At 43.0% G+C, this 15,288-nt stretch overlaps 1 protein-coding gene across 4 annotated transcripts in view; it reads left to right on the plus strand.

Annotated features, from left to right (window-relative positions):
• EVL (Enah/Vasp-like) overlaps positions 1-15,288 on the plus strand; it is a 79,929-nt gene that overhangs the window by 21,801 nt on the left and 42,840 nt on the right. For all 4 annotated transcript variants that reach the window (XM_085894526.1, XM_085894527.1, XM_085894524.1 and 1 more), the window contains exon 2: positions 9,834-9,999. In XM_085894526.1, coding sequence (XP_085750652.1) covers positions 9,834-9,999 — 166 coding nt within the window. The remainder of the gene's footprint in view (positions 1-9,833; positions 10,000-15,288) is intronic.

A 15,288-nucleotide genomic window follows, 5' to 3' on the forward strand; every position in this document is an offset into this window, starting at 1 on the left:
CCCTCTATCTCTCCCTTCCTCTCCCTCTCTCCCTCCCTGCCCTCTATCTCTCCCTTCCTCTCTCTCTCTCTCCCTCCCTGCCCTCTATCTCTCCCTTCCTCTCTCTCTCTCCCTCCCTGCCCTCTATCTCTCCCTTCCTCTCTCTCTCCCTCCCTGCCCTCTATCTCTCCCTTCCTCTCTCTCTCCCTGCCTGCCCTCCTGCCCTTGCCCCTCTCTATATCTTACCCACACCCTTCCTCCTCCTCCCTCGCACCTTTCCTTCACGTCCCCAAGACCGTATGATGTTGTATTTTTATGGTTTATTTCCCTGCACATAGTTATTCATCACACTGGTCGGATGGCCCATGTCCCACCTGACTTTGGTTCACACTTCATGTGGAATGCAAGTTATTTGGCATTGTTCCCATGTCTCACCATGATTCCATTGCCGAGTCAATGCTCTTTGTTTGTAATGTTTGTGCTACTTTTCCTGTATCGATATAGCTTCTCATGGGTATGTGGAAGGTTAACATGTAGGCATGGGGCAGATTTTTGAACAAGGTTTAAGTCTGTTTTGAGAAGATAATGTTTGGGTTTGTTTTTTGACAAGAAATGGTGGTGAGATGCAACCTTGCAGGACTTGAATGAAGAGTGATTCTATGTGCATGGAGAAGTCTTTACTCAGATAGTGTGAAACGGAAAGGAAGAAGGAGACTGGAGTGATTGAGCTTCAGGAAGCTGAAGGCAAAATAAAAAGCTCGTCAAATGTGTGTCTTAATGGGGACCAAGGGAGACATGTCATCACAAAAACAGGTTATATCCAAGGTTGAAACATCCTTGCTTGTTACTAATGTCACTATTATCCCCAAACTTTGGCCTATTTGTAATGCATGGTTGACTGTGGGACCTCCAAGTACTATTCTTTTGACTTGCTTGTAAAACTTTTTTTTTGCTCGAAGAGGTTAAGGGTGCCAAAGGAAAGCTATATATATATATATATATATATATATATATATATATATATATATATATATATATATATATATATATATATATATATATATATATATATATATATATATATATATATATATATATATATATATATATCATGGACTTTGAGACTTGTCAGAGAGTCCATTGAATGAGCGTATCTGATCTTCTGGGGTGATTTGGAACTGATGACCCAATAATAAATGCAGTAAAAGATAGACAGGCCACTGTCCGATCTGCGGTGGGAAATTCAGCACATCGTTTTGCACTTGCTGAGGTAACGCCAACGACCCTCGAGGCTTTAGACCATCATCTCACCTTGTGGATGCAGTGGAATCGAAAATCATGAACATTTTAGATCTCTTCGGACGTGAGTATGCCAGATAGCTTCAGCTTCTTTCTCTTTACTGGCAGATCCAGCGGACCCTCGGTCTCAGCTCTCAAGCAGTCTTGCTCGGCCTGCTTTTTCTCACTTACCTGTAGCGGATTGCACTTATTCTTGAATGTCCTTCTCCATGTGAACCGAAGGTCGAAGCCTACAGCCCAACTCTGTTCCCATTTGTCCAAAGTTTGTTTGACGACCTTGGAACCGCATTTTCATGTCCGTCCGGTCTTTCAAAGGGGCATACCTTCCAGCCATCTTATCGTGCGTGCACTATGATCATCCATGACCTCTTCTACTCAAATAGATTATGCTCATGTCAGGCCCATGTCATCTGTCATTGCGTTAACCCTCATTCCTCTCTTGTTCAGCTCTTATTGCTGCTTTGATATTTGTATAATAATAATTAGAGTTATTATGAAAAAAGCCCCCTTATGAGGTGAATGGGCAGCGTCCCTTGTGGGGGGCAAGGGACAAGGTGAAGGGGCATCGCCCCCCCCCCCTCTGACGCTGCGACATTTTAAGTATTTAAACGTGCTCTCAAGATGGCTTCTGGAGCACATTACAGTTACACTGTGTAGTGTGTATGTGCAGGCCAACGGCATCATGGCAATTGTCATGACTGAGATGAGCCCACATATTGTGAATATGGGACAAATGGTATTCCAGGAAGCTCTCAAACAGGCCAATCCCCTGAAATATGGGATGGCTGTTCAGTGGTCACAGCGCTCAGGACAATTTCAGAAATGTCATCCACGGATTTTAAACGTTTCTTCTGTAACATGGGTCTGCCTCCTGTGCTCGTACTCGAGTAAAATGCCCATGAGGGAGCACCTGCCGAGATGCAGCACATACTCTGTGTGAATCTATTTCCTCAAAGAAAGTTAATCCAGTAAGGACTTAAATTTATTTTGTGTTTATTAAAGTGATCCAAATATTTGCTGCTTTCCATCTATTGGAAGCATCCTCTTCCACAACAGCAATTTGGGCACGCAATAGTTGCTGGCAGCATTTTAAGCAACACTACAAGAACCTGATCGTGACTCATTCACCAACTCCATTGAGGTTTGAAGTAAAGGGGAAAGAGAGATTGACCAAAGAAGGAAACAACGGTTTTGAGTTTCTTTTTTTCATTTTGACGACAGAGAAGGTGCAGCGTTTCCCGTTTCACGAAATATTGTGTGTTGCTTGTTGAGGCAGATTGTGCGTCGGTTTCCGCTGAGTCGCATGGCACTCAATCTGTGATGTAGAAATGCAGAACTCCGCTTTTCCGACCACAAGTGGAAAGCGAGCTGCCTGGTTATCTTGCCCTTTACTTGTGCCATACACAGTAAGTGCCTGTTTTGCTCCAGGTAGTGAGTATTATTTATTTAAAGCAAATCGATATCGGACTTGGGCTCAATTATGAACTTGGCCTGCTGGTTGCATCATCACTAAGGTTGAGGAAACGTGCCTGCACAATGTGGGCATAAATAGATAACTTTGCCAGCCTGTGTTGGCACACGAGGGTAAAAACTTTGCAAAAGAGACCATGCGCAATCATTGACGTCCAACGGTTAATGCTGGCAGATGGCTCCTCGGGCTAACGTCCCACCTGACAGCTGGCGCACTTGTTGAGATGATGAATTGGTGAGCAATTGTGGCGAAGCACTCTCCACAAAACTTCCTGATAAATGTACCGAAGAAGTTTCAGATCGTCACCTGTATAAAACGATATCCTTGTGCGTGATGACCAAGGAGCATTCTGGAAGTAATATTGAAAGTTATATTTTGCTAAAGGATAAAACCCCCTTGTTCGGAGGAAGTTATTGCATTTAACCAAATAATATTATTATTATGTTTTGCTTTCCAACCCAATTGTGTTCATTTGGCACATCTGACCATCTATATCTTACTAAAACTCTCATCTTGTGTATGTATATATATATATATATATATATATATATATATATATATATATATATATATATATATATATATATATATATATATATATATATATATATATATATATATATGTTACCAAAATACAGCCAAAACGGTACACTATAGCGCAAAAAATTTCAAACCTCATGACTCACAATTCTCCTGCGGTGTGTATTATCAAGTTTCATTCAAATCGGGCAATGAAAAAAATTATTAAAAAATCAATTCCCGATTCAGTCAAGTACTCTTCGAAAGAATTTGATTAATGCAAACAACCTCGGCGGTATAATTCGCTGGAGCTATCTTTTTATTTTTTGAAATGATTTGTTTTATCAACCGCTGTCAAAACGGAATCACGGGTTGTCTTACCCTTACAATTTTTGTTTATAAACAATTCGTGAGACTTTGTATGAACCATAAGTATATTAAGTAAGATGAAGAGAGAATTATGTTCTTTTCTTGATGACTCTTTCTTCGACTTCGGTTTCCATCGTAAAAATGCCAGTTTTTCACAAACCTGCGCAATCTGTGCCTAATTCCATCGCGACCCAATTGTTTCATCATAACGATGGCTTCAGCTTCTGTTGAGCTGAGCAAGAAGTTGAAGTTGTATTTCACGCAGACCAACATACAATGGTCTTCACCCCTGGAGCCGTCATCTTTTCCCCAAACATTCTTGTCTCAAATTTTAAGTGATGATCAAAACCTTTTGCTTAGCTTTGACATTGCAACTCTGAATTGACACATCCAATGAATAGGATCACGTTCTTATGGCTCGATCACTCGAAAGGTTCAGCGAGTTGTTTCATCGTATGATTCGTGTTGGCTTCTTGCTTTCATGACCACAAGTCTAGCCATAAGTTGCTTAACTTGCTGTGCTCGTAATTCAGCAAGGCTACGGGGACAAATGATTCTGCTGATGCTGTATTTAATTTGTGCTGCTTTTGTGTCCTGTTGTGGTGGACTATCACTTAAGACAAAACCAAAGCTGTCCGTGTTACACGCTTCTCAGAAACCTGTTGATTCTTGGTTTTTTTTAACTTTCTTTGCAAGGTCAAGGCTCGTGGAAGAGCAAGAAGACGTCACATTTGGACACGACAAGAAAGGTGGATGAATCGATGGGAAAAGACCAAAGAAGAGTAAAGGAAAGGAAGAAATGTGGCAACTTGCAAGTATGATGGTTGGGTTCCTTTTGCAATGCAATTGAGTGCAAAACAAATAAATAAAACCCACCGTTTGAAAGTTTGCCAGCAACTCGTGGAATTCCGTTGTGTACGTGAAAGTCTGGATGGGATTTACATGGAGAAATTTATCATATCTGGACAGCGTGATCCATCAATGTGTGCCGTCCCTCGGATGGATTTTAAACTGGCGTCCCTTCTGCCAGCCTTCGTTGGTGGACGTTGAAGATCCTTCGTGAAGAGTCGGTGAGCTATTGCCGGCACCATGAACAAATACCAAATTCCTGCCCTAACTAGCAGAGAGCATTGTATCAGCAGCACATGTGCATCCTCAGCCAATGATGCTACCCCGCAGCCTTGTGCTGCATACAAAGGAAGAAGACAACCATATCTGGAGATCGATCCCTTATTGGAATTCACTTTCACACGCACGGTATTCTGACACCACCTCAATGGCGACTCATCAAAAATCATCCAAAAATTCAATCACCAAATCAAATCGTGAAATAAGTCAAATACTGTGTCATTTCGGTGTTCATGTCAATTTTATCCCCTGGGTAATACTGAAGCGACGCGATTGTTTTATTGGCAGAAATGAGCAGCCATTATCTTGAAGGAAATGAGGTAGACAAGACATTTTTCAAGTCAGACCAAACGGATGCTGAGAACCCATCTCAGGAAGTTATAAAAAGCAGATAATCAAGGTAATCTTCGTCTTCCGATTCCGAAACCTGATCTGATATCTGGTAAACGGGCACAAATCAAGTTTCAGCCATTTTTGTTGTTGTTGTTGTTCACTTGTCCCACCGAGTGAATCCATAAACTGGTTGCACAACTTTGAGAACTCTCATCCATTGAACATTGTGATTGCATCTGATCTGTTGTCATTGAAAACTGATCCTGCAATGCAATGTTTTTGTTTTAACCACATTGTTGCGCACTTCAAAGAAATGTGTCCGAGACCTGCCAAGCAAACAGTACATGGGAATAGAAACGTGGCCCCAGAGGGAGGAGAGAGGTGGTCACTGGCATCTTTCACGTTTCGTGGGTGTTCTCTCGGGTAAAAGAAACGCACGGAGCAAAATGAAACAAAACAACCCGAAAGCGTACCGTCCGAGTTTCCTTGATTTTAAAAAGGCAGGTCAGGTTGTAAACAGGCACAAAGTCCTTGTTACCTTGGTCACTGTGGCTAACCCGCGAGGGAATTGTCAACACATCAAACGATGTTTACCTCTTACCTGAAAAAAAATACCCTTATTCTATTTATCAGCTTGCATTGAACCACGTGCTTGATGAACTTCTGCCATTGGCAGTATCGGTTTTCTTTTTTGTTACGTTTGTGTCACAAGTCGAGGGAAGTTCAATGCTGTGGGTACAAGTTAGCTGGACGAGAGATTTGATGAGTTAAACCACAACAGTGTTCATGATATACCGTGGGGAGAACAAGTATTTGAGACACTGCCGATTTTGCAGGTTTTCTCACTTACAAAGCACGTATAGGTCTGTAATTTTTATCATAGGTACAATTCAACTGTGAAAGACGGAATCTAAAAGAAAAATCCTGAAAATCACATTGTATGATTTTTAAATAATTAATTTGCATTTTATTGCATGAAATAAGTATTTGATCACCTTCCAACCAGGAAGAATTCCGGCTCTCACAGATTTGTTAGTTTTGTCTTTAAGAAGCCCTTCCATTCTCCACTCATTACCTGTATTAACTGCACCTGTTTGAACTCGTTATCTGCATAAAAGACAGCTGTCCACACTCAATCAATCAGACTCCAACCTCTCCACAATGGGCAAGACCAGAGAGCTGCCTAAGGACATCAGGGACAAAATTGTAGACTTGCACAAGGCTGGGATGGGCGACTGGACAATAGGCAAGCAGCTTGGTGAGAATGCAACAACTGTTGGCGCAATTATTAGAAAATGGAAGGAGTTCAAGATAACAGTCAATCTCCCTCGGTCTGGGGCTCCATGCAAGATCTCACCTCGTGGAGCCTCAATGATCATGGGAAAGGTGAGGGATCAGCCCAGAACTACATAGCAGGACCTGGTCAATGACCTGAAGAGAGCTGGGACCACGGTATCAAAGAAAACCATAAGTAACACACTACGCCGTCATGGATTAAAATCCTGCAGCGCACGCAAGGTCCCTCTGCTCAAGCCAGCGCATGTTCAGGCCCGTCTGAAGTTTGCCAATGACCATCTGGATGATCCAGAGGAGGAATGGGAGAAGGTCATGTGGTCTGATGAGACCAAAATAGAGCTTTTTGGTTCAAACTCCACTCGCTGTGTTTGGAGGAAGAAGAAGGATGAGTACAACCCCAAGAACACCATCCCAACCGTGAAGCATGGAGGTGGAAACATCATTATTTGGGGATGCTTTTCTGCAAAGGGGACAGGACAACTGCACTGTATTGAGGGGAGGATGGTTGGGGCCATGTATCGCGAGATCTTGGCCAACAACCTCCTTCCCTCAACAAGAGCATTGAAGATGGGGCGTGGCTGGGTCTTCCAGCATGACAACAACCCGAAACACACAGCCAGGGCAACTAAGGAGTGGCTCTGTAAGAAGCATCTCAAGGTCCTGGAGTGACCTCGCCGGTCTCCAGACCTGAACCCAATAGAAAATCTTTGGAAGGAGCTGAAAGTCTGTGTTGCCCAGCGACAGCCCTGAAACCTGAAGGATCTGGAGAAGATCTGCATGGAGGAGTGGGCCAAAATCCCTGCTGCAGTCTGTGCAAACCTGGTTAAGAACTACAGGAAACGTCTGATCTCTGTAATTGCAAACAAAGGTTTCTGTACCAAATATTAAGTTCTGTTTTTCTGATGTATCAAATACTTATTTCATGCAATAAAATGCAAATTAAATATTTTAAAATCGTACAATGTGATTTTCAGGATTTTTGTTTCACATTCCGTCTTTCACAGTTGAAGTGTACCTATGATAAAAATTACAGACCTCTACGTGCTTTGTAAGTGGGAAAACCTGCAAAATCAACAGTGTATCAAATACTTGTTCTCCCCACTGTATGTGCTCAAGCAACACAAGAGGGTAGAGATTCCGTATATGCGCCCTCTTCCCATGCTCATGTATTTGTTGTTGTTTTTTTTTTTAATTTGTTTTGAATATTTTAATTGACCAAGATCAAATATAAATGCATGCAGAATCAGTGGAACGGTTTTAAATAGGTATTGAGCAACACACTGGGTTAACTGCTGAGTTTTGATAAACAAAGCAACGTGCCTGAACCGGTGACGATGAAGAAGCTTATGAAGTTTGCAGAGAATAAATCTCATCATGAGTGATCGAGTAAGCAAGATAATTTTCTTGCGATGCATTGAACGTCTTTGTTGGGACTGCAATCCCAAAGAAGAGTTAGGAGAGGAAGGCCATTGAAATGAAGCCATTTTGTGATGGCAAATCGGGCCATAAATCTGACTGTTAATGGTTGCTTCACCCCGACTCCAATGATGGGACTCCAGTCCGATTGCAGAGCTCACCAATTTAGGAATTCCGCTTCAAATGTTGTTGACGGAAGGTCTTCCACGCCATTGTGGACCAACGTTGTTCTTGTGCTCCCCAAATTGGAAGTCGAGCTATTTAGTTTCAGAAATGACTGTTTGTTTTGATAGGAAGTACCATTCTTCGCTTTCAGACTTTGGCAATCTAGACTGCTTTGAAGCAAATAATTTGACGTACATGTTTGGTAGGAGGAATTGTGGGACCTGTGTTTCATTTGATTTTTTTTTTTTCTGGCTGAATAGGATTTCCACTTGATTTTGAATCGTCCGGTCTGTGAATCGACATTGAGTGCCTGTCTGCGTTTGGCAGGATAGAATCCAAACTTTAGTCATGAAAATATGGTGATCGTAAGCAAGCACGATACAGTAATATTAATTAGCTTCTCAATACAAGTGTAATCGAGGATGAGGAGCACGAATCCATGCGGAGCCTGGACAAGACAAACACTGAACGGTATGTTCACCGAACCTGTTAATAATGCTGCAAATGCGGTGACCATAGAGAATGGTTAGGGATAGGTCGGATGTGTAAATTATTAAATAATAAAATATTAAATTATGCATGATTAAAGACACTCAAGTGGGGCAGAAATAAAAATAACAAGAGATAATAGAGGGTATGACTTCACTGCAGGTGCAGGCAGGCTGGAGTGGTACATGGACATTCCATGCTCGTCGTTACGGAGATTCCAGCACTCGGTGGCAAACCGAGAGCCTCACCCTTCCCTGCAATATCTGTGCTCGCTGCTTTACCTATTCTTCATGCTTCCACTTCATTGCTCTTGTTCATGGACATCCCTTTATAACCCTCCTGTGGAATGTAATTTCTCAATGTGTCCCCGCACATATGCAACTTGATTCCATCCATGCTGGGTGAACTCGGCCTGAGTAGCTTGGCAGGGATGGAGAGCGGCGTTTCAATTTGGGGTTGCGGGAGGTGGGGGTGTGTGTTGTTATAATAATAGAAAGGAGGGGTTGGTGGGCCAAGCTGTCTCTCCAAATGATTGTCAGATGACATCACACGCACGCTTACAAAGCCCCCACCCAATCAAAATGGTGTCGACAGCACGCAAACCAGCAATGGCACTTACTATTTCACCGATTATGTTGTACATAATTACACAGCAGTTCAATATTTGGCTGTTACATTGGTATTGACGTACACCGCACATAATCGGACCAACCTGACTGCATTTGATCATTCACGGTCCACATTTGCACAAGCCTTGTGATTTAAGAAAGGATAGATATCCTCTTCACTGTCCGGTCAACCAATTTCCACATTTTCCTCACGGTGTTTGGGGTTTGATTTCCCACCTGTGATGAATATTTTGAAATTGTTTGGTTTTAGTTGGTTTATTCCTTCCTGACAGCACTTAACATGGACCAATCATTACAAGCTTAACAGTCTGACAGTCGGGGGAGGTGATGTCTCCTTTATAGCGCTGAGTACAAGGGGTGCCTTGGCGATCAAATTCGAACATTTTTGCGCATGGAATATGTCGATGCCTCCTTAGCATAATGATGAGATGGAAGAGTCTGAGCAATTTTTAAGTCGTTTTGTAGCAGGTGTTCAGAGCAGCCTTTTGTGCGTGTGTCGGAAGTTTAAGTTTGTTCAAAGTGGAGTTCATTTACTGGCTTTGTGACTTGCGATGGAAGTAATGTACCGTATTCCTTTGTAGAAGGAACTGGGTTGAAGGTTATTCAATTTTAAATTTGAACTTGTGGTGTTAGACTGGAGGGTAGGTGTTGGAATGTCAATCAGCTACATTGCAGAATGTTTGAGTCTCCAAGCAAATGCTCTCACTTTGTCCTAATTTTTTTTTTCACCTCTGTTATAGTGAACAGAGTATCTGCCAAGCACGAGCCTCGGTAATGGTCTACGATGATGCAAACAAGAAGTGGGTTCCTGCTGGTGGTGTGGCGGGCTTCAGTCGGGTGCACATCTATCAGCATACGGGCAACAATTGCTTCCGTGTGGTCGGTCGTCGGCTCCAAGACCAGCAGGTGATCTGGAGTGCTTGGATGAAAGGACAATGGGCAGTAGGAAGGGGTATACGCAGGGGGTCTGCTTCTGGCTACAGCTTAACATGGCGACTGGAAACGTGGTCGTGCTTTGACAGCCTTGTGTCTTGAAATGTGAATTGGTAATTTCATATTTAAAGTTGTAGAGTACTTCCAATAGAGTGATGTACAACTTCCCTTTGCTACGTTGGGTTGTAGGGGTGTAAGGGTTGGGGGGCTGTCTGGGCGATGTATAATCTTTTGGGCAAGTGATGGTCAAACTTTCCGACCAGGCCACATCCTACATGTCACTTTGTTCGCAACAGCATCAGATTCCTGACTTTTGCCATCCAAGCTTATTTGTCCAGTCATTGTGCATGTAATCTGTAAAGTTGTATCGTGTAATGATCCCTGCCTCTGTCCATGAGTGACCATGTTTTATTCTGATTGGAAAGATAGGTGAGAGGCATGTCCATGATGAGGCTGGAAGCACAGTCACTTCAACAGTGATTCAATATCTTCTCGACTATTGGAGGTCTGATCACTGGGCAGTGCTGCTGTTGACCTGGTCAAATCTCTGTGTATCCCAACTTGCTTATGCAGGAGTGGTATTGTATGTAAACCTGCAACATGGTCACAGTTCACTCTTGGTCAAGTACCACAAGCTGTAATGGCACAAAAAAAGCACAACACACCTTCTTAGAGTCACAGGGACACTGGCACACACACTTACCATTGGATGGTTAACCCTCAGTTTGGATTGGCTGGCAGTCAGGAAACCATGGAACACAGGTTTGCGATTGGTCGTCCAACTTGGCCCACCCCCCCATATAGTGTTTATATGGGAGGGAGATAATGCGGATTTCACTCCTTTTGAAAGTCAGCAAAATGAAACTCTCCGTCCTGTCCCCTGAAACCCACACACGTGTGGACAGAGGTGGCATGAGGAGCGTGCATCCCGTGCAATTGCATGGGGCTCCGAGATGACAATGGGCCACACACGCCGATCGTGGTTCACTATCTTTCGAGGTGCCCCCCCCCAAGGGTGGGGCCTCACTTTTCTGACAACACATATCACCTTGTGAGTGGTGATAGACATAGCGCGAAGGGAATGCTGCCATCTCAAGGAAAAAAAGCACTGTGACTTAATGATTGATTTAAAACATATTTTCCCTGATGTTTAACTTGACAGGGCTATTACAAAATTAAGGGGGAGGTTAGTATTAGTGGAGGAAAGCAAGTGGAAAATTATCAGATCCGGATCTGGATTCATATCTTCACCAAAATTGAATCGATTCGTCCTTTTCACGCACCCAACCTGTCCACCAAGTTTCATCTGGATCCGTCCACAACTTTTTGAGATATCCTGCACAAAGACAGACAGAAAGGGGTGAAAACATAACCTCCTTCACCTTCGGTGGAGGAGGTAATAATAACTACGTTTAATGTATGGAAATGCAACAATAATCACAAAAAACCCGCTCTTTCGTAAACGGACTAACCCATGCGCACGGTGGAACGTTGCGGGTTTTAAAATCGGAACACCTGCACCCAAGGATCAAACAAAACTACCCGAGCGGTGCTGAAAAGTGAAACAAGCTCGACAAAAGGGGTAAATGGTGAAAAATCACCTGAAATTAACTTTTTTCATCACACAAACGGCTGAACCAGAAAAGGGGTCCTTGGCCGGGCACATGTGCTGAGGTGTGTTCCATTACCAATTGGCTTCCAGAGCGCTTGCCAAGTGGCTTAAGCACTTAAGTAAGCACTCCAACGAAACAGTTGATGAACGACTAGCAAGGCAAATGATAGCAAGCTGATTGACAATGGAACCCACCCCATGGACCATCTTTTTTTTTTCGTGAGTTTGTGTTTCCGGCTGACATGAGATATTGAGGACCTTACCGTTATTCTAATGATCTAATCACATGAAATGATTTTAAATTTATCTTCAGGAACAGCCTGGAGGGATCATGTCATTCTTTTTATTGCTGTCAATTATTTTCCTTTTATTAATATTAATATTTTGCAATCCTGTAATGTTTAACATTATTATTGATGTGCTATATTATCATTATTCTGAGATATCCTTGGAAAAATGGCACGATAGCTTGGAGGTAAGGTGGGTAGCAGAGGGGCTGGTGATCAGATACAGGAAAGTATTAATCCTTGTCCAGATTGGGAAAAAACACTGGCAGATTGAATTTAACCTGAGCAAGTGTAAGGTGTTGGGGATGGGAAAGAACAAGGAAAATAGAGATTACAGGATGCAAGGGGTAATTTTGGAGCGTGTCACACAGGAGAAGGATGTGGGGGTGGTAATAGATACGGGAGGTAAGCAGGTATCACAATGTCAGGCAGGTATAGGGAAAGCAAATAGTGTTTTAGGCTGTATAAGGAGGGGGATCAATTATAAATCAAAAGAGGTGGTGTTAACATTGTACAGGAATTTAGTGATGGACACATCGAGAATATTGTGTGCAGTTTTGGTCACCACAACTCAGGAAGGACATAGATGCCACAGAGAGGGTTCAGGGCAGGGTAGCTAGATTATTTCCGGGCCGAGCTAGACTCAGCCATGAGGAGCGGCTGAAGGCGACAGGTCTTTATACACTAGAAAGGAGGCGGTTACGAGGAGATATGATAGAGATGTTTAAGATAATGAAATGTGTAGATAAAATAAGTGCAGATGAATTATTAAGCAGAGTCGACAATGATACGATCATGGGCCATAGTCTGAGAGTAAAGAAGAGGAGAGTTAAGACAGTAGTAAGGTAGGGGTCTTTTACTCAGAGAGTAGTTAATGCATGGAATGGCCTCCCTGGAAAGGTATTGGCAGCAGAAAGAGTAGATAAGTTTAAATTAGAATTGGATAGGTAGGTACCTGGAAGTTTTGGAGATAGATAGAGGTATTTAGGGATGTTGGCAGGACTTTTAGGTAGCTTGAGCATTGATGAGTGATTGTATGTGTACGGAGTGTTGGTGGGGGTCTCGTCAAAGGGTGTTGTGTGGTTGATGTTTGTTTTTTAACCAAGCCCATGCCCCCTCCCCGGGGGTGGGGGGGACAAAAAATTTTGAATTTTCTTCTTTGGATCTTGTGTTGATAAATTAGAGTGGTATTGATGTGGCGCTGGCATGATGGGTTGAATGGCCTCCGTCTGTGTCCAATTTCCTTGTGTTTACTCGTGACAAGGTGGAGCGACACTCAGGCTGCTGTGCAGAGACATGACAGAAGTAAATAGACACCTTAAATTTATTCATTTCATCTGTATAACGCAGTTTTACTCAGTGATTTGTACAAATATTCGACGATTTATTTGCAGAAACGAGTTCCTGGGTCCTGTATGACAATTAACGATGCCTCGAACCCACACAACCTTTGCGATTTTCAAAGAGGACGAATTGTTGGCTAATCGGAAGGTGGAGTCAGCCAGCATCAGATAGCTCAGAACCTTGGCATTCCGCTTTCTACGGTCAATCGGGTGATTGTGCAATTCACCAGCGAAGGCAAGGAATCCACAGCTTCCCGTTCTGGTCGATCTGCGCCTTCAGAAAGGTGTTTTCGAGCTGTCAAGCGGCCCATTGAGAAAACTCCCCGTTGTAAGGCAGCAGATGTTGCAGAGGAGGTCCAAGTTAGCTCAAAAACTGCCGTGTGGTACCTTCATCAACTGGGCTACGACGGGAGAGCAGCGAGGAGAAAACCTCTTCTTGGAGCAGCCAACATTTAAAGGAGAAAGAAGTGGGCTTAAGAGATGGCCACCAGACCCTTGGAGTTTTGGCAAACTGAATTTTTTGCAGATGAGTCTCAATTTGCTCAATTTTCTGACAGTGGACGCATACGGGTCTGGAGACTTCCCAGTTAAGAGTTCTCTTTGAACCGATTGCAGCCAACTGTCCAACACGGTGGTTTTTCAGTGATGGTGTGGGGAGAGCAATCGAGAGCGCTGGTCGGTTAGAGCTTGTGGAGTGTGTTGGCAACATCAACTCTATTACACACATTTCTATCCTTCAGGATGGACGTCTCTCTGTCTTCTCCACTGGTCAGATGGTCAAAAACAACACTCTGTTCATGGAAGATGGAGTTCCATGCCGCACTGCAAAAAAAAGACCAAAGAATGGCAGGACAGAAATGGGATCAAGCGACTTCCATGGCCAAGTCAGTCTCCAGACAAGAATCCCATTGAATACCTCTGGGCCATATTGGATCGAGCTGTGCAGAAAAAGTCCAGGAAATCAACATCATGGGCAGAATGGCTCAACCTTTTGCATGAAGCCTGGGCAGAAATCCCACAAGAGAAAATTTTGGAACTCGTTAGTTCTATTCCTGAAAGAGTAAAAGCATTGAAATCTGCAAATGGCAAGTCCACCAACTACTGTACTCGTGTATGTATTAAAATGAATCAAATGTACTTCAAATGTTCAATAAAGTAATTCTTTGAAAATCGATGGTGTCTATTTACTTCTGTCATGTCTCTGTATGTACACCTTTCCAATGCGGAAAAGGGGAAAAAAAACAGGAATTCCTCCGGATCTTTTTGCAATTGAGGCTAAAGCAATATAGGCTAAACGAGTGTGAAAATAATATGGAGTCCTCTTTCTCGTGATACAATTGAGGGTTCTGAAGTCGCTCATAACACCCTCTCCCACCACCACCGGGAGTGGCACTACACGGTACACATTTACGAAGTAAACTTGCGTCAACAACCTTCGGAATTTCTGGTGAGGAGGCCAAATGAAGTCACTGCAACCTTTTCCATATGACCCGTAGTCCCCTTGGCAAGTTTAATTGGTTGAGATTTGTACAAGTAATGACCGAATACATCGACTTCAGACAGACAGACATCAAAATGCGCATATTAGTGTAATGACAGGTTGATAGGGGCCCGACTGAGCCATCATGATTACGTTTTGAATGGGGCCCCTAATGATTAACCCCACTTCTTCATGTGGACAGCGACACACACACACACACACACACACACACACACACACACACACACACACACACACACACACACACACACACACACACACACACACACACACACACACACACACACACACACACACACACACACACAGTGTCGGTTACAAATGACCCTAATAAGCAAGAATCTGAGAGTGTTTGCCATAACTATATGAAATGAATGAGTCTATCAGCCGAATCGCAATGCAGGATACTTTCCATTGATTTTTGCATTGGGTGGATGAGGAAATAAATAAATAAAATTATCTTTGTACACTGAAATCTCATATTTAAGGTGTTTCAAATCAGTTATATTACTGGAGCAG

Source organism: Eptatretus burgeri, chromosome 9, assembly GCF_056783735.1.
Source record: "Eptatretus burgeri isolate ZD-2024b chromosome 9, Ebu_testis_v1, whole genome shotgun sequence".
Taxonomy (NCBI): Eukaryota; Metazoa; Chordata; class Myxini; order Myxiniformes; family Myxinidae; genus Eptatretus; species Eptatretus burgeri.